Source organism: Hyperolius riggenbachi, chromosome 4, assembly GCF_040937935.1.
Source record: "Hyperolius riggenbachi isolate aHypRig1 chromosome 4, aHypRig1.pri, whole genome shotgun sequence".
In the NCBI taxonomy this organism is placed as follows: domain Eukaryota; kingdom Metazoa; phylum Chordata; class Amphibia; order Anura; family Hyperoliidae; genus Hyperolius; species Hyperolius riggenbachi.
The window spans coordinates 366,362,235-366,385,452 of NC_090649.1; the positions used below are offsets into that span (position 1 = coordinate 366,362,235).

Here is a 23,218-nt window from a genome sequence, read left to right on the forward strand (position 1 = left end):
AGACAGTGGCAAGGGCAGTCAGAATTGGGGATTGGATGTGTTCAATAGATCTAAAAGACGCATACTTTCATGTTCCAATTCTCCCCTCATTTCAAAAGTACCTCCGATTTGCAGTAGGACACATCCATCTCCAATTCTGCTGCCTTCCTTTCGGTCTTTCCACTTCTCCACGAACCTTCTCGAAGATTCTGTTGGCGGTAGTGTCTCTCCTGAGAGTTCAAGAGATAAGAATCCTACACTATTTAGACGACATCTTGATACTAGCAGAATCAAAGGAATGTCTATAGCGCCACAGAGACATAGTCCTAGAAACCTTATCAAGATTTGGATGGATAGTCAATTTCAAAAAAAGTCAGCTGTCACCCACCCAAGAAATGATATTTCTAGGAGCACTGTTTTCAACGACACAAGGGTCTATAGCTTTACCACAGAACAAACAGAGCTTTCTGATATCGGAACTGGCACAAATTCAGCCAAACTCAGTGTTGCCTGCCAGACGGTGTATGAGGATTCTGGGGCAAATGTCGTCAACAATTCCATTAGTTCGTTGGGCGCACTGGAATCTGAGACCTTTCCAGACCAACTTCTTGAACCAATGGAAAGATGGAAGCCTCGATCATCTGATATTCATAACACTCAAGGTCTGGGAATCCCTAAGGTGGTGGGTCAACCCAGAGAATTTAAACAACTGTTGTTCACTACTCCTACCGAATTGGGAGACTATAACGACCGATGCAAGTGCGCTAGGATGGGGGGCGACGTGGAGAGACATGGCGGTTCAAGGGGAATGGTCCTTTTCCTCAGACAACATTGTGTCAAATATATTAGAAGTAAGAGCTGCCCTCCAAGCATTAACTTCTTTCCTACCAAAGATAGTGGGTTGTTCAGTGATGCTGCGAATGGACAACAAGGCAGAAGTATCGTATGTCAAGAGACAAGGGGGAACTCACAGCAGTTCATTACTCAAAGAGGTCCAACCGATTATGTCCCCTGCTCAAGCCCATCTGAAAGATCTGACGGCAGTATATCTTCCGGGAGTAGACAATCAACAAGCAGACGATCTTTCAAGAAATTTCATAAATCGTCACTAATGGATGCTGAACCCAAAAATGTTCAAAATCCTAGTGAAAAAGTGGGGAAGCATGCAAATAGATCTGTTTGCATCATCAGAAAACACCCAGCTTCCTCGTTTCTATTCGAGGTATCCTTGTCAGAATGCTCTAGCAGCGGATGCCCTAGCCCAACAATGGACATTCAAAAGGGGATATGCATTCCCACCGATTCCATTGATCTTCAAGTTCCTCCAGAAGGTCACAGTATCGAGAGTGGAAGTGATAGCGATAATTCCATTCTGGCCGAAGAGGCCATGGTTTACTCTTCTCCACTCTCTCCTCACGGATCATCCGTTTCACATTCCAATAGATCAATACCTCTTAACTCAACGCCAGTACATACACCCGCATCCAGAGAGGCTAAACTTAGCGGCCTGGAGATTGAAGGGCAGAGACTTATAGATCAGGGATGTCCAGAGAGAGTTCTATCCACATTACTTTCGGCAAAAAAGTCTACAACAGCCACAGTTTATAACAGAACATGGGACAAGTTTGTTACCTTTGCGGAATCCTGTCCTTTTAACCCCCTTGATCCTTCAGTATTTAACATAATGGCATTTCTACAGCAAGGTCTAGATATAGGTTTGGCCTACAGTACATTAAAATCACAAGTATCAGCAATCTCAGCGGTACTAGGAAATTCGTGGGCACAGGACCCTCTTATAAAACAGTTTTTCAGAGCAGCTTTAAAAATACGCCCTCCTATCAAACCAAAGTTTCCACAGTGGGACCTTCCCACAGTACTAGAATACCTATCCTCTTCAACTTTTGTGCCATCCGAAACTGCTACAATTGAGGATCTAACTTTGAAGATAACCTTCCTCATTGCCATAACATCTGGAAGAAGGGTTTCAGAACTTCAAGCTCTAAGCCACAAGGAACCGTTTTTATGTTTCTTTGAGGATCGTATAGTCCTACATCCTGTAGAAGCTTTTGTTCCAAAAGTCGCATCGATCTACCATTATAATCAAGACTGGACTCTGCCAGCATTTAAAAATTCAGAAAATCCAGACCTTTCACATCCACTAGATCCGGTCTCTACAATCAGGTCCTATGTAGAAGCCACAGCTTCATTCAGACTGTCAGATAGGCTTCTTATAATTCCCAAAGGAATAAACAAAGGTAAAGCCGCCTCTTCGAGAATTATCTCTTCCTGGATTGTAAAAGTGATTCAGCAAGCGTACAAATCCAAAGGATTGAATCCGCCTCAAGAAATTGTAGCCCACTCTACGAGAGGAATGTCCGCTTCATGGGCCTCGATAGGCAAGGTTTCCCTAGAAACCATATGTAAAGCAGCAAACTGGGCATCTAGCCATACTTTCATAAAGCTTTATAAGATTGAGCCAGCAGCACTTTCCTCAAGTGCTTTTGGAAAGAGTGTTATTTCCTCAGCATCTGGTTCTATTGTGTGAATATATAATTAAAGTAAATTTATGCACCTGCTTCCCGCCCATATAGTCTTATTTTTCTAGTTATGTGCCCATCTGTATGCTGCCATGGAGATATCAGGGAACAGGAAAATTGTATACTCACCTACCGTAATTTTCCTTTCCTGATATACTCCATGGCAGCATACAGCCCCACCCTAAGCAGGCGGTTCGGCCTCAATGGGGAATATGGAGTAGAGGGCGGAGTAGCTTTTATTCAAATGTGGTCCTATCTGGCAGTTGTAGGCGGAGAACTGCCCATCTGTATGCTGCCATGGAGTATATCAGGAAAGGAAAATTACGGTAGGTGAGTATACAATTTTCCTGTTTTCACCTGTGTTTTCTCCTAGGAGATAATTTTTCATCTTCGATTTTAAATACATTTCAGCACTTTTCAACTAAAAAAGTACCAAAAAGTAGGTGAAAAAGTACTATCAAAATTATTTTGAGTATTTTCTTGCTTTCTGGTGGCTCAAAAGGAATTTTATTGACAAGTTTAAAAATATCACCTAGGAGAAAACTTAGGAGAAAAAGTGAATTGCATATGGGCCACTGTCTTTTCCAAATAGATGGATGAATGCTGGCAGCATTGTGCAGAGGTTGAAGGGGCTGAAGGCTAGTCTGTCTGTTCTCAGATCATACACCACACACTGCATCAAATTGGTCTACATGGCTGTCATCTCAGAAGACACCTCTTCTCAAGATGATGCACAGGAAAGCACATCAACAGTTTGCTGAAGACAATCAGACTAAGCACATGGTTTACTGCAACTATGTCCTGTGGTTTGATGAGACCAAGATAAAAAAATCTTTCGTTCAGATGGTGTCAAGCATGTGTGGCAGAAACTAGGTGAGGAGTACAAAGACATGCATTTCTTTCCTATACAGGGAGTGCAGAATTATTAGGCAAGTTGTATTTTTGAGGAATAATTTTATTATTGAACAACAACCATGTTCTCAATGAACCCAAAAAACTCATTACTATCAAAGCTGAATATTTTTGAAAGTAGTTTTTAGTTTGTTTTTAGTTTTAGCTATTTTAGGGGGATATCTGTGCGTGCAGGTGGCTATTACTGTGCATAATTATTAGGCAACTTAACAAAAAACAAATATATACCCATTTCAATTATATATTTTTACCAGTGAAACCAATATAACATTTCAACATTCACAAATATACATTTCTGACATTCAAAAACAAAACAAAAACAAATCAGTGACCAATATAGCCACCTTTCTTTGCAAGGACACTCAAAAGCCTGCCATCCATGGATTCTGTCAGTGTTTTGATCTGTTCACCATCAACATTGCGTGCAGCAGCAACCACAGCCTCCTAGACACTGTTCAGAGAGGTGTACTGTTTTCCCTCCTTGTAAGTCTCACATTTTATGATGGACCACAGGTTCTCAATGAGGTTCAGATCAGGTGAACAAGGAGGCCATGCCATTATTTTTTTTCTTTTATACCCTTTCTTGCCAGCCACGCTGTGGAGTACTTGGACACGTGTGATGGAGCATTGTCCTGCATGAAAATCATGTTTTTCTTGAAGGATGCAGACTTCTTCCTGTACCACTGTTTGAAGAAGGTGTCTTCCAGAAATTGGCAGTAGGACTGGGAGTTGAGCTTGACTCCATCCTCAACCCGAAAAGGCCCCACAAGCTCATTTTTTATGATACCAGCCCAAACCAGTACTCCACCTCCACCTTGCTGGCGTCTGAGTCGGACTGGAGCTCTCTACCCTTTACCAATCCAGCCAAGGGCCCATCCATCTGGCCCATCAAGACTCACTCAGATTTCATCAGTCCATAAAACCTTAGAAAAATCAGTCTTGAGATATTTCTTGGCACAGTCTTGACGTTTCAGCTTGTGTGTCTTGTTCAGTGGTGGTCATCTTTCAGCCTTTCTTACCTTGGCCATGTCTCTGAGTATTGCACACCTTGTGCTTTTGGGCACTCCAGTGATGTTGCAGCTCTGAAATATGGCCAAACTGGTGGCAAGTGGCATCTTGGCAGCTGCACACTTGACTTATCTCAGTTCATGGGCAGTTATTTTGCGTCTTGGCTTTTCCACACGCTTCTTGCGACCCTGTTGACTATTTTGAATGAAACACTTGATTGTTTGATGATCACGCTTCAGAAGCTTTGCAATTTTAAGAGTGCTGCATCCCTTTGCAAGATATCTCACTATTTTTGACTTTTCTGAGCCTGTCCAGTCCTTCTTTTGACCCATTTTGCCAAAGGAAAGGAAGTTGCCTAATAATTATGTACACCTGATATAGGGTGTTGATGTCATTAGACCACACCCCTTCTCATTACAGAGATGCACATCACCTAATATGCTTAATTGGTAGTAGGCTTTCGAGCCTATACAACTTGGAGTAAGACAACATGCATAAAGAGGATGATGTGGTCAAAATACTCATTTGCCTAATAATTCTGCACTCCCTGTAGTCAAGCATGGTGGTGAGTATCATGGTTTGAGGATGTAGGATTGCTGTCGGCAAAAGGAGCTTCAGTCCAGTGAGGGAACCATGAATGGCAACATGTACTATGACATACAGAAGAACAGCACGATCCCCTCCCTTCGAAAACTGAGCTGCAGGGCAGTATTCCAACATGATAATGACCCCAAACATCCTCCCAAGTACGTCTGTTCACCTGGTATCAGCCCTGGTAATTGGCTCAGTCGCGCCAGTTAACTCTTCTGCGCTTGCGCAGAAGAGTCCGACTAGATCGGCTGAGCCAGTTTCGGGGACAGAGACCAGGCGAATGGAGCCACCTGAGAGGACGGAGAGGGATGCATAGGTGCTCATGGGGCTGGAGGAAGTATAAAATCTTTAAGTGTGCCCATCTCAGGTTTACCTTAAGGCAGTGCTGGAAAATAATTATGGACATACAAAATATTGGCACTTTGGGCAGAATTCTGACATTCTTGCTGCCAGCGGTTAAGACATTAATGTTGAGTTATTTTGATGGGACAGAAAATGTACAACCAACTACTTTACATTGTATCAAAGCATCATATCTTCATTGTTGTCCTATCAAACCATATAATAAAATTTTTACAAAAATATGAAAAGTGTACTCACTTTTGTGAGATGCTATATATAAACATGTACACACTTACACTCCGATTTTCTAAAGAAAACCTAGTTTGAAGTTTTCAGTGGAGAACAAATAATTTTGCAAACAGAACTTGGGATTAATGTAAATATCCTTGTCATTAGGTGGTAAAAGTCTAAACAGTGCTGAAGAGTTCATTTGTTGTCAGTTGTGTGACTGCAGTCATGTACAATGCACCAACAGTGACCACTTTTTTTTTTTCTAATTCCAGGTTCCTGGTTTGACAAATGACTCATCCAATACATATGAAACGCATACCTCCCAACTAAATATATTCACAATCACTGAACACAGCATTTATGTATAGGGTCTATACACAACAATCTGGTGGATAGGTACATTTGTGCATTTCCTTATTAGATTTTAAACAAGGATTCATTCTGAAAGCATAGCACTAAAAGACCCCTAAATAGAAGATCCCCCAAGACTGTGTAAATCAGATTAGTTGTTATGAAAATATACTGAATGTTGCACACTATCATTTAACATAAAGATTCGGAAAATGGTGAATTAGCCACTGAAAGACAGCAAAAGGGGCATTATAAATAAAGAACATTTTGAATTGTAACGGTAGGAAATTAATGGTCTGCTATTGGGAAATACAACTTTTCCACACTTTAAAAATACATCTCATTAGTAATGTCGTATGAAAATAGAAGGTGGATCATTATCCCAATTCCATTTCATCAAAATACAAATCTATTAATAATTAGGATAAGCTTAGGCCATGAATACTGCCAATTCACAAGTGTCCAAAAACTTGTAGAAAACCAACGTCACATTGGGCTACCCGTGAAGCTTAAATGAAAGACAATGCCAGAGAGAGCTTGTAAAGTATTATACAGTAATAAACAATACACTTTTCACGTCTAGCGAGCCAGTCTGGAAAACTATTTTTTCCCGGAATACTTACTTGTAAAGAGTCAGTTTTCAGTTTCTCTTTGTGTTCTTCTGATGACCTCAATACTTCTCTATATAAATCTGCAGCCAATGGGTACTCACCTACACATAATACAGTTACGCATCGGAAAAAAGATAATACTTTTAATAAACAAATTCATTTAGTATACTCCTACATTGCACTTCCTACAAGCATCAGTGAAGGAAAAAATGAGCAAGAACAAGATCCAGTATTTGCACCACTAATAGAATTCATAGTTTGTACATTTTAAATAACTGTGCATAATCTTTACTTGTTTTTTTTGTCATAATATCTCATTTATTTTGAACCACACCACTTTTATAAAATATGTACCTGGTTTACAAAGGCATCTTGAAGCATGGCCAGTGAAGCTCTCTCTCTCGCGCACTCACAGTACGGAGCCGCCGCTCTTCGGGAGCACTCGGGAGCATTGCCGAGCCTCCCAGAGCGGCAGAAGTGAGCAGTGTCCAACACATTGGTCGGAGACTGCTAACAGAGGATCCAGTGCTGGAACACGGGCACAGGAGTACATTTAATATCAGCGCCAGAAGACTTGGGTGCAGGATACAGCTGTTATATGGCTGATCCTGCTTCTGCGCAAGTCCGGGCCGTTTTAATTACTATTCCCCCTCCAGGTCGCCATGGATAGTGGGGGAATGAAATAATTCTGCTTCCAGCGATTGCTGGAGGCCGAATTATTGTGTTTTTTAAGCAACCTCGGCTCCGTCTTCTGACGGCGCCGACGTTACTCACTGAGCGCCGCTATAGATTGATTCCCATTATAGTCTATGGCGGCGCTGGCTGCGCCCAAATCTAGCAGCGCCGAAAAGCGCTACAGTAGGTAGTAGAAATCTGACAGAAGCGACATGCTTTGGACTAGTCCATCTCTTCATGGGGGATTCTCAGGGATTTATTTTTTTTCAAAAGCACTTAGTGAATAGCAGTTGCCCTGTCCAACTGCCAAAAAACTGTGTAGCGAGCAGGGAAAGCTGGCCAGCATCATCGTTTAAATCCTTTTTAGGGAATATCTTTATAAAGAATAAAAGCCTTGCTTAGAATCCCCTATGAAGAGATGGGCTAGTCCAAAACCTGTTGCTTCTGTCAGATTTCTACTACCTGCTGTAAGTGACAGCAACATAGGAGAAAAGTAATTTATGGCTCATTTTACTCTGGAAAAAAACCATACTTCTTATTTGTCTATGTTTGCACATATTTTAAATTTTAAAATGTTTCGCCATAGTGCCCCTTTAACCTTTCTATCAACTCCCATTATATGTTTTAGTATGTCCCAAGTGATATTGTAGCACATAATGACAGGCAATTTATTAAAAATTCACTCCAGGTTTTCTGGATCACTTATGACATCGCCGAAAGAGGTTTTAAGCATCTGAAGATGTCTTAGCAAATCATTCCATAACAGCAGTATTGTCCTTTTTATTACCAAAGTATGTTTTTTTTTGTATTGAAGATATTGTGAATCTTTAACCTCCCCGGCGTTCTATTGAGATCGCCAGGGAGGCTGCGGGAGGGGTTTTTTTTAATTAAAAAAAAACTATTTCATGCAGCCAACTGAAAGTTGGCTGCATGAAAGCCCACTAGAGGGCGCTCCGGAGGCGTTCTTCCGATCGCCTCCGGCGCCCAGAATAAACAAGGAAGGCCGCAATGAGCGGCCTTCCTTGTTTTGCTTAGATCGTCGCCATAGCGACGAGCGGAGTGACGTCATGGACGTCAGCCGACGTCCTGACGTCAGCCGCCTCCGATCCAGCCCTTAGCGCTGGCCGGAACTTTTTGCTCCGGCTACGCTGGGCTCAGGCGGCTGGGGGGACCCTCTTTCGCCGCTGCTCGCGGCGAATCACCGCAGAGCGGCGGCGATCAGGCAGCACACGCGGCTGGCAAAGTGCCGGCTGCGTGTGCTGCACTTTATTTGAAGAAAATCGGCCCAGCAGGGCCTGAACGGCAGCCTCCGGCGGTGATGGACGAGCTGAGCTCGTCCATACCGCTCAGGAGGTTAAACACCCACACAAATAAAAGCATTTCCACACACATTTACACACTGAGGTGCAAATTCTAGTGCATGGGCACTGAAATAATTGTGGGACCAGGAAGAAAACCTCTTTAATACAAAAAAACAGTGCTATAACCCAAACTCAAATAGAAACAATATCCAGCTGAAATAAACCTGTTTTACCTGCCAAGTGAACTTTAAATCTTGTGATTCCCACACTAATGCTGCACTGCATAGGCAATCAATTGACAACTAATTGTATTTCATCCTTAAACTTTTCATGTCTGATGCTGATTCACTATTCCGTAAAAAAGCAAGTACAGTACTGTTGATCTCTGTGATCTCTTTTTTTTTATTCGACTGCATGGCAATCAATGGAAATTAGGAGGATGTTCCTAGTCTTCAGCCACACTACTGTAGCACAGTGGCAGCTGTGAACAAGAACATTTGTACTGCATACCTCCCAACTGTTTGAGATGAAAAAGAGGGACATTTAAGCCATGCCCCTGCCACACCCCTGATCACGCCCCCATCACACCCATAGTCCCACATACCATAAAGATTTCATAAGAAAAATATATTGTTTTATAATTCAAACCACACTGATTCATTTTCCTTCATAATAACATTTTAAAATTAGCAATAAATCAATTTAACGGATGGGAATAAAGTTTAGAGTCAATCAAACACATTTTTTTGTAGAAATATATATACATATAAAGAGGGACAAAGTCCTGAAAGAGGGACAAATGAGGAGGAAAGAGGGACAGGGCTCCCAAAGAGGGACTGTCCCACCAAAAGAGGGACAGTTGGGAGCTATGGTACTGAGCATGTGCGAGTTGAACCTAGAGAACTAACGATATGAGCTGTCACAAAAGAAGACTTGCATGGGCGGTTCGTTTTACAGGGCATGCATAGTTTGTTAATTCCTGAATGTTCAGAAAACATACAGTCAGAAACAAAGAAGAGGACTTCATGGGGAATGGGAGCATCGCTGAAAGAAACTAGGAACGTAGGTAGGTAAATAATCCTATAAAGGAAAGGGCACTATAGTTAGTTTTACTTTTATTTTTCACTTCCGGTGTACTTTAAGGAGGAACTGTCGCGAAAATCTTAAAATTTAAAACACATACAAATAAGAAGTATGTTTCTTCCAGAGTAAAATGAGCCATAAATGACTTCTCTCCTATGTGGCTGTCACTTACAGTAGGTAGTAGAAATCTGACATTACCAACAGGTTTTGGGCTAGACCATCTCTCCATAGGGGATTCTCAGCATGGCCTTTATTCTTTATAAAGACATTCCCTGAAAAAAGATTTACATAAAGTTGCTGGCCAGCCTCCCTGCTCGCTGCACACTATTTTGGCAGTTGGACAGAGCAACTGCCATTAACTAAGTGCTTTTAAAAATAAAGAAAACCCTGAGAACCCCCCTGTCAGGAACCGGCCCGCGGCACGCCTGCGTATACGGTTCCCGACTGCGGGTTTGACCAGATTAAGCGGGGAACAGCCTTATTTAAGCTACAAACAAGGCTGGGACCCCTCAGAACACCTCTCACTGCCACCACTAGCGGTTCGCTAGACACTTTCACTCTGCTGTCGAGTCCTCAGCGCGCACTCCGCGTTTTCGTATTTGGGTCAGCTTTGCGCTTAGGCCAAATACGGGAACGCCACGCACCCACACACACACACAGTTGCAATCTTACACTGTCGTGAAGCAAAGACCCACTAACAGTCGTTCCGAACGATACTGTTAGCCACTCTGCTGTCGCTACTTGCACTGGCGTTGTTCGTACGTTGGGTCAGCTGCGCGCTTAGGCCAACGTATGACAAACGCCCCCACACACAATGCAATTACAATTTCATACGGTAGTGTTGCTCAAGCATACAATTAGGCATGAACTTATACACGGTTACACTTCAGTCTCTTCTAGGCTATGAGTGCTAGTTTAGTACGGCAGAAGTCAAACTTATTAAATAATAATTTAATATTCTAGAAAAACATAGAACAATGCAGAACTTAATATATACAAAAAGATTACAAAAAACAAAGTAAAAATAGTTACAAGATAAAAGTTACAAAGATAACACACAAAGCGATTTTGCTTACCAAAATAAACGGGAAATAAACGTACCAGCGTATCGACCTGGTGTTGTTGCGGGGGGTTCGCACTTCTGGTCAGGAACCAGGTTAGTTCTAGCCGTGTGAGCTACCTCCAAGAACTACAAGTTGTGGCTATCCTAGCTACGGTTTTATACTATGAAATACGCCTGGAGGCTGTAAGCCTGTGTGGACGGGGGGGGGGGGGGGGGGAAGCTAGATTTAATTACATCCTCAGTCATAATTGGATCTCCAGAGATCTAACATCCACCTGCGAAAAATGTACAATAGCCCACATACATGAAAAGATTTCCCTAGTCCACGTTACAGGTGACAACCCCATTGTTGACAGTACTTCCTAGCTGATCAAAGATAAGGAGGTTGCACCTCCACCAATAATTCAATTTCCACAGGTAGCAAATGGTATCAAAAGGACTTCAACACACTTCACTTCTGCCATTGTCTTATTACCCCAAGCATTATTCACTGAAGTCCTCTTTAGATGCAAATGTAGGTCTTTGAAGTTCCCTGACTATGTCCTGATTGGTATAATGGGACAATAGGGCTTCTAATTAGCTCCCTGCTCTCCCAGGAACTGAGGGTAATTGTATTCCACACTGTCACACAGACAAGTACAGCTTCCCCCAAAGCCAGATGATGACCCATACATACGCATCTGAAGTACAGTACATAGCAGTCAGACAGGCAAATGAAAATATTATTCTTACATCATAAGCACCCCAGTATATTCCTGACACCCCCTATGTGAAGATGGGCTAGTCCAAAATCTGTCGGCAATGTTAGATTTCTACTACTCACTGTAAATGACAGCAACATAGAAGAAAAGTAATGTATGGCTCATTTTACTCTGACAGAAATGTACTTCTAAGGCCTCTTGCACACTGCAAGCGATTCAGATTCAGATTCCGCTTTTTAATCAGTTTTTACATCCGATTCCGATTTGCAGTTTGCTCCCTGCACACTGCAAATCAGAATCTTAATCGGATGTAAAAACCGATTAAAAAAGCGGAATCTGAATCGGAATCGCTTGCAGTGTGCAAGAGGCCTTATTGGTATGTGTTTTAAATGTTAAGATTTTCGTGACAGTTCCTCTTTAAAGAGACTCTGAAGCGAGAATAAATCTCGCTTCAGAGCTCATAGTTAGCAGGGGCACGTGTGCCCCTGCTAAACCGCCGCTATAGCGCTGCTAAACGGGGGTCCCTTCACCCCCAAACCCCCCACTGCGACACTTGGTCGCAGACTTGGTCGCTCCTGGAGGCAGGGCTAACGCCTGCAGCCCTGCCTCCAGTCGCGTCTATCAGCGGCGCATCGCCGCCTCTCCCCCGCCCCTCTCAGTGAAGGAAGACTGTGAGGGGCGGGGGAGAGGCGGAGATACGCGCTGACAGACGCGCGTGGGGCAGGGCTGCGGCGGTTAGCCCTGCCCCAACCAGGAAGCGCTCCCCCGCTGAAACGAGGGGATTTGGGGGATCAGGGACCCCCGTTAAGCCGCGGGATAGCGGCGGTTTAGCAGGGGCACACGTGCCCCTGCTATCTATGAGGTCTGAAGCGAGATTTATTCTCGCTTCAGACTCTCTTTAAGTCCTGCTACTCAACATTCACACACACAAAGTGTACATATCTTGATATTCAAAAATGCCAAACAAGCATTGTAATGAAAGAGTCACAGTAGTAGAATGAAGTACAAATCGTTTGGCAAGTAAAACAGTGCAGGCACAGAGTACTAATTGTATTTTCACTGTGCATTCAGCTGCATGCCTGGAGTTTCAGTTTAAATATTCAAAATATAAATGCAAAATGTTTGCCTCTCAGTATTATCATGTGGTAGATACTGACTCCTGCCAATGTCCTGCTCACACAAATCACCTTTGATTATGTGAATTCCCGCTAGACCATTGAAAGCACAGACAAGCTGGCGGTGGGCTTCTTCACACTCAGTACGGCATTTCTTCTGCAAAGATGTCAGTAGCTCTTCCATTGTCATTGTGCTGAAACACAAAACAACCCACAGACACAAAGTGCTTTCAAATGTATAAAATGTTTAACTAGATGCATACAAGAGCTCAGCTTTAAGAAGTTAGCAAAATTAAATCATAAATAGAAGCAAATCTCATTGACTGAAGTGGAGCCTTTTTAATCAGTAGACATTAACAATTTCTCCTATAAGGTGAATATGAAACAGTGAGGGCTGGTTCACACTGAGGGCGTTTTCAGCCTTTTTTCAAGCGCAGGCAATTTTCAAAATCGCCCACAAAATGAAATGCAATGAATCTCTATGAGAGGGTTCATATCAGCGCGTTTCATTTTTGGGGCAATTTTGCTCTAATGGAAGGTATAGGAAGAGCGCTTAACGCTCACAAAAAAAGTGCACAAAATCGCAAAACGCTTGCGTTTGCGATTTCAACTTTAGATGTGAACAAAGCCAAATTGAGTGATACCTGCTCATTATCAGAATCTAAAGCTTCATTACTTATTTACTTTACTTTACTTACTCTATTACTATATTAACCCGTTACCAGTCACATATAGCAATGCTTTATGTGGCTGCATGGCTGATTTTTTTTTTTTTTTTTGTCACTAGGGAAGTGTGTCTTCCTCAGCCTGGCAGGGTGTGCAGAGTGCCACAGGAAGCGATCATATTTACCTGCTGCGGTCGGCTGTATGGAGTCTCCTCGCCTTCACTGGTGGTGGTGCTGCAATCTCTGCATCCTCCTCGGAATTCAGATCACATCTCTTCCATCACCCCTCTTCCACCACCGGCGGCGCTGCACGCACAGCTGACACCATTCCCTGGGTTACAATCACATGTCATGCCACGTGACTGAAACTCTGAGGCAGATGCAGAGATTGCAGCACCGCCAGTGGAAGAGAGGAGACGCCATCCAGCTGCCGAGAGCAGGTTACTATAAAGAAGCTCCCTGCGCCACTCTGCATAGCTGCATTAGGCATATGACATTTGAAGACACCCTATCTGTCTAGAGATAATTATTATTATTATTTAGTATTTATATACCGCTAACATCTTCCGCAGCGCTGTACAGAATATATTGTCTTGTCACTTAACTGTCCCTCAGAGAGGCTCACAATCTAGTCCCTACCATAGTCATAAGTCTATGTATGTATCATGTAGTGCATGTATCATAGTCTAGGGCCAATTTTAGGGGGAATTAACGTATCTGTATGTTTTTTGGGTTTTTTGGGTTGCAGGAGGAAACCGGAGTGAGGAAACCGGAGTGCACGGATGAAACCCACACAGAGACGGGGAGAACATACAAACTCCTTGCCGATGTTGACCGGGACCCAGTGTTGCAAGGCGAGAGCGTGACACAGCATGCAGGGCTGGTATAAGGTTAGCAGTGCTAACCTATATACCACTAATCTTTCAATCATTCATTACTACACTTTAACCCTTGTTGTTTTGTGGATGTGCTGTAGTTCAGTACAAGTAAGATCAACATTAACCCAAATGATCTTTACTGTGCACAGATGGTCAGTATTCCAGTGCCTTCTGGGATATCATAATAGCCAGTTCGTACTTAAAAGGAAGACAAGCTAACATTGTGCATTATCTCAGTAGCAACGTACGACCACCATTCCACAATGAACATAACACTCCAATGCCCGTGTCTGGTGAGGGTGTTTACTATACGCAGGGACGGATCTAGGGGGGGCAAGCGGGTCTCTTGCCCCAGGCGCAGTATGTTGAATTCTTAAAAAGGCGGCAAAATTTGGATGGGGAATGGCAGTTTAGGTGCCAAAACCTGACCTTTAGGCGCCAAAACCTGACCTTTAGGCGCCAAAACCTGACCTTTAGGCGCCAAAACCTGACCTTGCCCCAGGCGCAACTTGGTCTAGATCCATCCCTGACTATACGCACCCCCCTCACACACACAATGCTCGCCAGATGTCAATAAAATCAAGCTTTGCATATCATCCATCGAGTACTGGATCAGAATCTTGCAGCTGGTTAAGGGAATCGCCTCAAGACAAAAGAGTACTGATTAGGCCTGAACGATTTTAGGAAAAGATTAAATTGCATAATTTCTGTCAGAAATTGCGATTTCAATTTGTTCACGATTTTTTTTATGGCATGCACACGGCATGTACCTCATTGAGACTTTATCTGTGCAAAGGAGGCGGGGCTATTATAATTCCTAAGCCTAGCCCTAAATGCTTGATAAATGGCAAACTCTTCTTGACTGACAGGCCTGTGGGTGGAGTTTGCCATCTACCCAGCTGATGACATGCTAGGCGGAGGTAGAGGGAAAGAGCGAGAGCTTGCGGGCAGAATCTGTAAATTGTTCAGGCACTCTATGCACTCTCACAACCCATTCAGACACTCAGCACCCCCGCAACCCATTCAGGCACTCTCTGCACCCCATTCAGACACTCTCTGCAACCCATCGAGGCACTCTTTCTGCTGATCCTGTAACCACAACGTATGCTTTGTTCCTCCCTGTATCCCAGACAGATGTTCTCTTTATTCCCGTGACACACTCTCTGCACCCTCTTATCCACATTACATAACCCCATCTCATAACCCCAAGCAGAGATCCCCGTGCAGCAGCACTAAGTCACCTGGAGTGGCTGCTGCTGACTATGGCCCTTAAACTTCCCGTTTATGGTGCCGTGGAGATCTTCTGAACTTCCCGTGCTGCCATCCTGTCACGCCCCCTCCCAATGCGGAGGGGAAGAGAGCAACTGCGAGAGCCTGTGGGCGAAGTGTTCCCCCTACCCAGCTGATGGCGAAGCGAGAGCTAAAAAGAGTGAGAGCCTGCAGGCGGAGTCTACCGCTGATGACGCAGGAGGTGTCAATAGGTGGAAGAAAGGAGGTAGTGAGCCGCCGAGAGTAAGAGCCGCTGCTACTTTTACATGGAGAGGCGAACGGGAGCGCTAGACAGTTACTGCTGCAAAGGGTGCAGAATATCGCCAAAAACTGCCGCTATGACGATCACGGAATCGCCATTTCATTGATCTCGATCGAAAATTGATAAATCTTTCAGGCCTAGTACTGATCATAGCGTAACACACTTATTAATAAAAATGTTAAAAGCAGACAGTGCACTCACAATTGTAGAGCGGTAATACAGCATGTAACAGTATGTGTGGTCATCCAGCCAGGACTCCTGCAGCATCACACAGCTACCTACTACCCACATGTATTGTGTGTAGGGTGGTGCATGTGGTGAACACCCTCACCAGATGGATGGACGGGCACTGGAATGTGATGTTAAAACACGGTGGAATGGTGGAGGTACCTTGCTACTGAGATAACGTGCAATGTTAGCTTGCCTTCCTTTTAGGTACAAACTCTTTACTTCATAGCCCCAAGTGAAATGCTGCAATGAGCTGGATGAAATCATGTGACCATTTAGCATTTCTACTTCCTACGAGGCCCTTTTCCAGTATCAGCTTTTCATGATCCGATTCTGATCACTTGAAAATCGCAAAATGCTAGGTACACTAATTACTGGAATCTGTGGCTAATGTTTCCATTAGTGCTATGCATTTGTGACACAATTTTTTCTTGATTGCATTCGCTGTCCTGCTACATTTTTGCTGCACTTCAGCTCCTATACAATGCATAGGTGCGCAGGAAAATTGTATAGCAATATGCAGCTATGGGCTTGATTCACAAAGCGGTGCAAACTGTTAGCACGCCTGTGAAAACTCCCTTAGCACGTCTAAACAAGTTTTTCGCGCATAAAACTTTACGCGCGTAAAACTTTACGCGCGTACTGCACAGAGCGCAGGGCGCTCCGCGCGAAGTGCCCATTAAAGCCTATGGGACTTAGCGCGCATAAAACTTTGCGCGCGCAAAGTTAGCGCGCGATCTGATTGAGAAATCCGGTGCTAACCTACTTAGCACCCTGGTTAGCGTGTCTAAAGACTTTAGACGTGCTAAGTAGGTTAGCACCGCTTTGTGAATCAAGCCCTATGTGATTTTCTTGGGATTTAGCAACTTAAATTCTTTTCCCTGTGAATTTTCTTCTTGGCGGAAATCGCAGTAATGGAAAATAGAAAGAAATGTAATTGCATTACAGTGTTTCTTAGTGGCAAAGTACCCATACTTGATTTCTCTATTATTTCTCTTACAGGAGAAACTGATCACACCAGTTAATTGAAAAAAAATATCAACTATGCAACCTTGAATAAACTACAATAAGAGGCAATATGTATATATGTAACTAAGTGGTAACATAAATGCTGATTAAAGTGTGTATTACCTCTTCTGCAAAGGTAAAAATTCCCCTCGCACAGCTTGTGGGTGACAGCAGGCCTGCCGCAATCTCAGCAGGGGATACAGGATGGAAGACACAGTTCGCCTATCCAAGCTACTTAGCTTGAGAGACCAATCAGAAATTTTGCGCAGTTTAGCCAGGGCATCCTGACAACACACTTCATGCTGCCTGTGGTAGAAATGTCTCTCCACTGGGGAAAAATGAAGCCAGTGAACATCTTCTGTTTGCTCTGGAATCTGAATCTAAAAAAAGGAAGAAATGGATCCACTGCAGATTAGCATATTCTGTATAGGGGAGCAGAATATCAGCAGCAGAAATGGCCAATAATTGACAATAATGCCGGATGTCATGCAAATTTAACGCAAATAGTATGCAACATGGAATCGGTCCAATCCATTTTGCCAGAAAGTGCATTTGATTAGCCCGATCTCAAGCTGCATACAATTTCCATGAGTTACTAGCATCTCTTCTTGATGCCCTGCACAAGCTCCCTCTTTATCACATAATGTATCAGTGGGCCACTATACTGGCATACAGGAAACAAGTATTTCATGTTTTACATGATGAAATTAGATGTGCAGTGACTTTGGACTCAAACTTTTGTGTGGTCAACATAGTGTAAGACTCCCTGGTTACAAGCTACGTCAAAATATCTCTGTTAACCAATTGTGCAAGAAAAGCTTAAAGAAGTTTGTGCTAGAAAGAATCAACCAAGTAACAGTGTTTGGAGTAAAGGATTTCCTAACACTTAGTGTGACAGAACTGTTTATAAAGTAATGCTTGAACTATGCCAACATTGGAAGTGTGGCACGCATGATAATTTCTTGTTCATGCAATTATTCAGATTTCTCTAAAATCACTTAGGGCCCTTTTCTACTACCAATTGCTAGCGTTCGCGCTGAACGCTAGCGATTGCGATTCAGCAAAAGAAAAAAATACCCGTGATTTCCCGACGTTTGCGTTCGCGATTTTGCTATGCTATGCACTGCATAGCAAAATCGCGGCAAAAATCGTTCCGCGGCACGATCGCGATCAAGTAAAAACAAATCGCGGTAGTGGAAATTACCTACCGCTATTCCTATGTTAAAAAGCAAACCGTAGCGATTGTAAAATCACTAGCGGTTTGCGGTTTTGCGATTAAGCAATCGCAAACGCTGTAGTGGAAAAGGGCCTTTATACTTTATACTGACAAAAGTATGGGGGGAGGGGGGAGAAATTACTGGTTTCAGTCTTTATCCTTAGGTTTTAGTGTAGACTTGGCCAATTCTTTTCAGCTGCAATTACTTTAATTCTCCTGGGGAGGATCTTCCAAAAGGTTTTGGAGTGTGGGCTGTTTTATAATGACATTTTTGGGGAGTTATTTTGCTGCGATTGCAAGAGAATCACTCCTGAAATGTTCCATGCAGCACTTTTGGAATTGCAGCAAAATAGCCAACTGTGTGAAACAGCCCTTAGTGTTTATGTGAAATTGTGACCATTATTCCAGAAGAGCATTTGTGAGGTCAGGCAAAGATGTTAGGCGAGAAAGCCTGGCTTATAGTCTCGTCTCTCATTCTTTACAAAGTTGTCCTGTCAGGTCCAGGTGAGGGCTCTGTGCAGGCCAGTCAAGTTTCCACACCTTAAATTCACTCATCATGTTTTTATGGACCTTGCTTTGTGCACTAGTGCAAAGTCATGTTGAAACAGAAGAGGGGCTTCTCAAAACTACAAAGTTCGGAGTATTACATTTCCAAAATGTCTTGGTACCCTGAAGTATTAAATGACAACTGAAGTGAGAGGGATATGGAGGCTGCCATATTTATTCCTTTTAAACAATACCAGTTGTCTGGCATTCTGCTAATCTTTCATGCATCAATAGTGTCTGAATCACACACCTGAAACAAGCATGTGGCAAATGTAGTCAAACTTTCGATCAGCAATGGGGTCAAGGGTCTATGACTAAAAGTATTAGGCAGAGGATCAGCAGGACAGCCAGGCAATTAGCATTGCTTAAAGTGAAATAAATATGTCAGCCTCCATATCCCTCTCCCTTCTATTGTCCTTTAAGAGTTCCTTTCAGTAGATCTAAGGGACAATCCTTTCACGGAGCTCCTAAAAGTGACCCACTCTTTCACAAATGTTTGTAGAAGTAGTCTGCACACCTAGGTGCTTGATTTTATACTTCTGTGGCCGTGGAAGTGAATTCTGTTGACAAAAAAAAAAAAAAGACTGCATGCAAGATTAAATTATTAGCATTCTGTCTAGTTAGAGATCTTCAAATACACTTCATATTTATAAACTGCTAGCTTAGCTGTACAGGAAGCAACATTTTAATTTAAGAACATCATATTCACCTGATCAATGACATCTTTTTTTGCAGATCTCCACATGATTTTGGCTATGAGACGATACAGTGGCAGGGGATCCTTTCTACAATATGGCTTGTACAGAAGCTGGTCCCACCAATGTTTAACCCAGAATGGATCAACTCCAAGAAACAGCACCAGTCCAAACAAATCTAGAAGTAAAAAAATATATGGTATAAGAAGGTAACCCAGACTAACTCAACATGAATAATTAATCAGGACAATAATTTAGAATGAGCAGCCCCATAGAGATGAGTTAGAACATTGAAACAGGAAATGAGTGCACCCACTAATGGCAGAAACTTGGGTGCCGCCATCGGCAGCTTTATAAATTGCAGCTATAATGAGAAATTTGGATGCCAATGGTGCCCGATATAAAATGGGCGCCCGCTATTTATTGGGTGACATGGGTGCCCGAGTTTCGCAGTATAGCTGCAATTCATAATGGCTCCAATTGCGGAACCTTAACATTATCATAATTGCGGTGGATTGGGGCGGTGGGCGTAAGGTTAGCAGTGGGACAAGACAGTTAAGGTTAGACATGGGGAAGGTGTTTTTAAGGGTTAGGCAAGGGGGCAGTTAAAGGGAAACTTAAAGAGGAACTCCAGTGAAAATAATGTAATAAAAAAAGTGCTTCATTTTTACAATAATTATGTATAAATGATTTAGTCATTGTTTGCCCATTGTAACATCTTTTAAATCCCTGATTTACATTCTGACATTTATTGCATGGTGACATTTTTACTGTTGGCAGGTGATGTAGCTGCTGCATGCTTTTTTGGCGGTTGGACACAATGCAACAAGGATCACAGACAGGAAACTGCCAGGAGTACCACGGTCCTCAGAGTGTCTTGGGGGAGGGGTTTCACCACAATATCAGTCATACAGAGCCCCTGATGGTCTGCTTGTGAAAAGGAATAGATTTCTCATGTAAAGGAGTATAAGCTACTGATTGGGATAAAGTTCAATTCTTGGTCGGAATAGGACCACTATTGCTTAAAATTGTAAAATTTAAAATACATGTAAATACATACAAATAAGTATGTTTTTTCCAGAGTAAAATGAGAAATTACTTTTCTCCTATGTTCCCGTTACTTACAGTAGGTAGTAGAAATCTGACAGAACTGACATGTTTTGACTAGTCCATCTCTTCAATGGGGGATTCTCAGCATGGCCTTTATTCTTTATAAAGACATTCCCTGAAAAGCATTCATACAAAGATGCTGGTCAGCCTCCCTGCTCGTTCCACATGTTTATGACAGTTGGATGGTGCAACTGCAATTCACTAAGAGCTTTTGAAAATTAATAAGACCCTGAGAATCACCCATGAGGAGATGGGCTAATCCAAAACCTATCGGTTTTGTCAGACTTTTATTACCTACTGCAAGTGACAGCAACATAGGAGAAAAGTAATTTATGGCTTATTTTACTCTGGAAGAAACATACTTCTTATTTATGTGTTTTTACATGTATTTAAAATGTATTAATTTTTGCGATAGTAGTCCTTTAAAGAGACTCTGTAACAACAAAAACCTCCCCTGGGGGGTACTCACCTCGGGTGGGGGAAGCCTCCGGATCCTAATGAGGCTTCCCACGCCGTCCTGCGTCCCTCGGGGGTCTCGCTGCAGCCCTCCGAACAGCCGGCGACAGAGCCGACTGTAGCTTCAATATTTACCTGTGCTGGCTCCAGCGGGGGCACTGTGGCGGCTTTCGGCACGGAAATAGACGGAAATACCCGATCTCCGTCGGGTCCGCTCTACTGCGCAGGCTCCGGAAACTTGTGCCTGCGCAGTAGAGCAGACCCGACGGCGATCGGGTATTTCCGCCTACTTCGGAGCCGACAGCCGTCAGAGCGCCTGCGCAGGAGCCAGGAAGGTAAATATTACGTCACTGCTGCACGGAGGGCTGCAGCGAGACCCCTGACGGATGGAGGACGGCGTGGGAAGCCTCATTAGGATCCGGAGGCTTCCCCCACCCGAGGTGAGTACCCCCCAGGGGACGTTTTGTCGTTACAGTTCCTCTTTAAGCCTGGGGGGAAAGCCAGTTTTACTTACCTGGGGTGGAAACGGGCCCTTACTGCTATGTGGGGGCTCCTGTTAAGTCAAGGATCATACTACATGCATATATGTAGGAAAATAAACATTGGTTAAACTGCTTATTGTTACTGTATATGCTCCACTCAGGCCTCTTTCAGACCAGTGACACCTGCAAAGAAAAGTTGAGGTCACTTTCTACTCCACAGTTGGTACTGGGATGTAACAAGGTTTGTTGGAGGATGTCATAATGCAGTGCAAGTAAACACAACACTTGAAAATTCTGTAAATACATTTAGATAGCTTTGCCTTTTTTATAGTTCACAAGTCTACCAAAATAATATAAAAAAAATGAACTGAGCTCTGTGTTAGAGTTAGCAGAAAATAATAACTCAGCATACAAGTTTACCTTCTAATCCTCTCTGCACTGGTGTACCACTGACGCACCATCTATTAACCCCAGTGAGACGCAACGCCATCTCAGCAGCCTGTGATGAAAAACAGCTAGCTGTTACGTTATAACATTTTTGGGGGGCATCAAATGCTTACATTTTCCATTGTATGCGTTAAATGTTACCCTTTTGCAACCTTATATCATAGTATTTACAAGCATAGATGGATCATTTTAATAAGACTCACCTTTGCTGTTGTGCATTCTACCATTTGTGCTTCATCTAAACAAACCCTCCACCATTCCACAGCAACGAGTGGGCTTGGAATTGCCATATATCGCTTTTGGTTCCGAAACTTGCGGCCATCTTTGCTGTTGCTGTGAGGTATGTCCACATAATTTAACTCCGTTCTCAGAACATCATATGTGGTTATCACCACATCTTGCTCTGCTAGCATCTGGGGTTGCAGAAAGCCATGCTTCTTCACACCTTGGTATACCTAATAAAAGCACAAAAAACAGGTCAGTGACACTTGGAGTGGGATGTTGGTAAAGTTGTATCTGAAAACACATTTCAAAGGATGTAATGAAATAATTCCCGTCCCTGTGTCTGTGCCTCAGGTGTCTGGTGTGCATGTGCGGCATGCAGGCAGGCTTTTGGCAGAGGTTGTGGACATGCGTGCATGGGGGGGGGGGGGGGGGGTTGCAGGCGTGCACGCAAGGTCTGGAAGTGCGTTTAGCTTCTAAGGGTACCATGGTTAATTTGCATATATTCAGCAGTGATGCACTGGGAGACATCTCAAGCTCACTCCAAACTGAATTATCGCAAATTCTTTCTGTTTTAAGAAAGCAAACTTTTGTTTTTCTTAACATCTTAGTAAGGGGGCTTTTAGGACCATTGTAGTCCCTTACACACTCCAATGAGTTCTGGGTCACCATGAGTTTGTTGGTTAGTCTGTACCTCATAGTGGATGTACGTAAGTGTGTATTATACTGTAATTTGAATTTACATGACTGAGGAATAAAAACACTGCACATACTTAGAGAATTACAAATTTTTTATTCCCTATCTCCACTGCCAGACTATTGGGTTTACCTTATGGTATTTTCTATACTTATGCTCATTACCTAAAGGCATTCACGTCATTCATGAAACCTTTTTGTTTCCGCTGGGTAATGCGGCTGCATGTCATACGTCATATGCGTGGTGTTACCGAATGCAGCCATTCAACTGCATGTAAATCCAGCCAAACAGCGCTTGTGGCTAACAGCCTGGCAGCTGAACTGCCCGCCAAACTAACAGTTCACCAGTCCGTGGAAAAGTGTTTAAGGTATGTGGCTTCAGCCTGAATCATAAATTGTACCCAACCCTTTCTCCTCAACTAAGCTGTTTCCATTAGTCAACGGTCTCCAAATGTAGCCGTTTATTGTTCCTCACATCTATACACACATTTAACTTAGTAAGTACAATTGTAACCCATGCTTACTTTTTAGGAAAGTT

General features: G+C 43.1%; 1 protein-coding gene across 1 annotated transcript in view; it reads right to left on the reverse strand.

The window, feature by feature from the left end:
- Positions 1-23,218, reverse strand: part of SHPRH (SNF2 histone linker PHD RING helicase) — a 207,931-nt gene that overhangs the window by 96,290 nt on the left and 88,423 nt on the right. Inside the window, 6 exon segments of the mRNA XM_068231979.1 lie at positions 6,575-6,663; positions 12,573-12,694; positions 16,934-17,190; positions 19,282-19,445; positions 21,736-21,814; positions 21,966-22,217. Of these exon segments, the coding sequence (XP_068088080.1) occupies positions 6,575-6,663; positions 12,573-12,694; positions 16,934-17,190; positions 19,282-19,445; positions 21,736-21,814; positions 21,966-22,217 (963 nt within the window).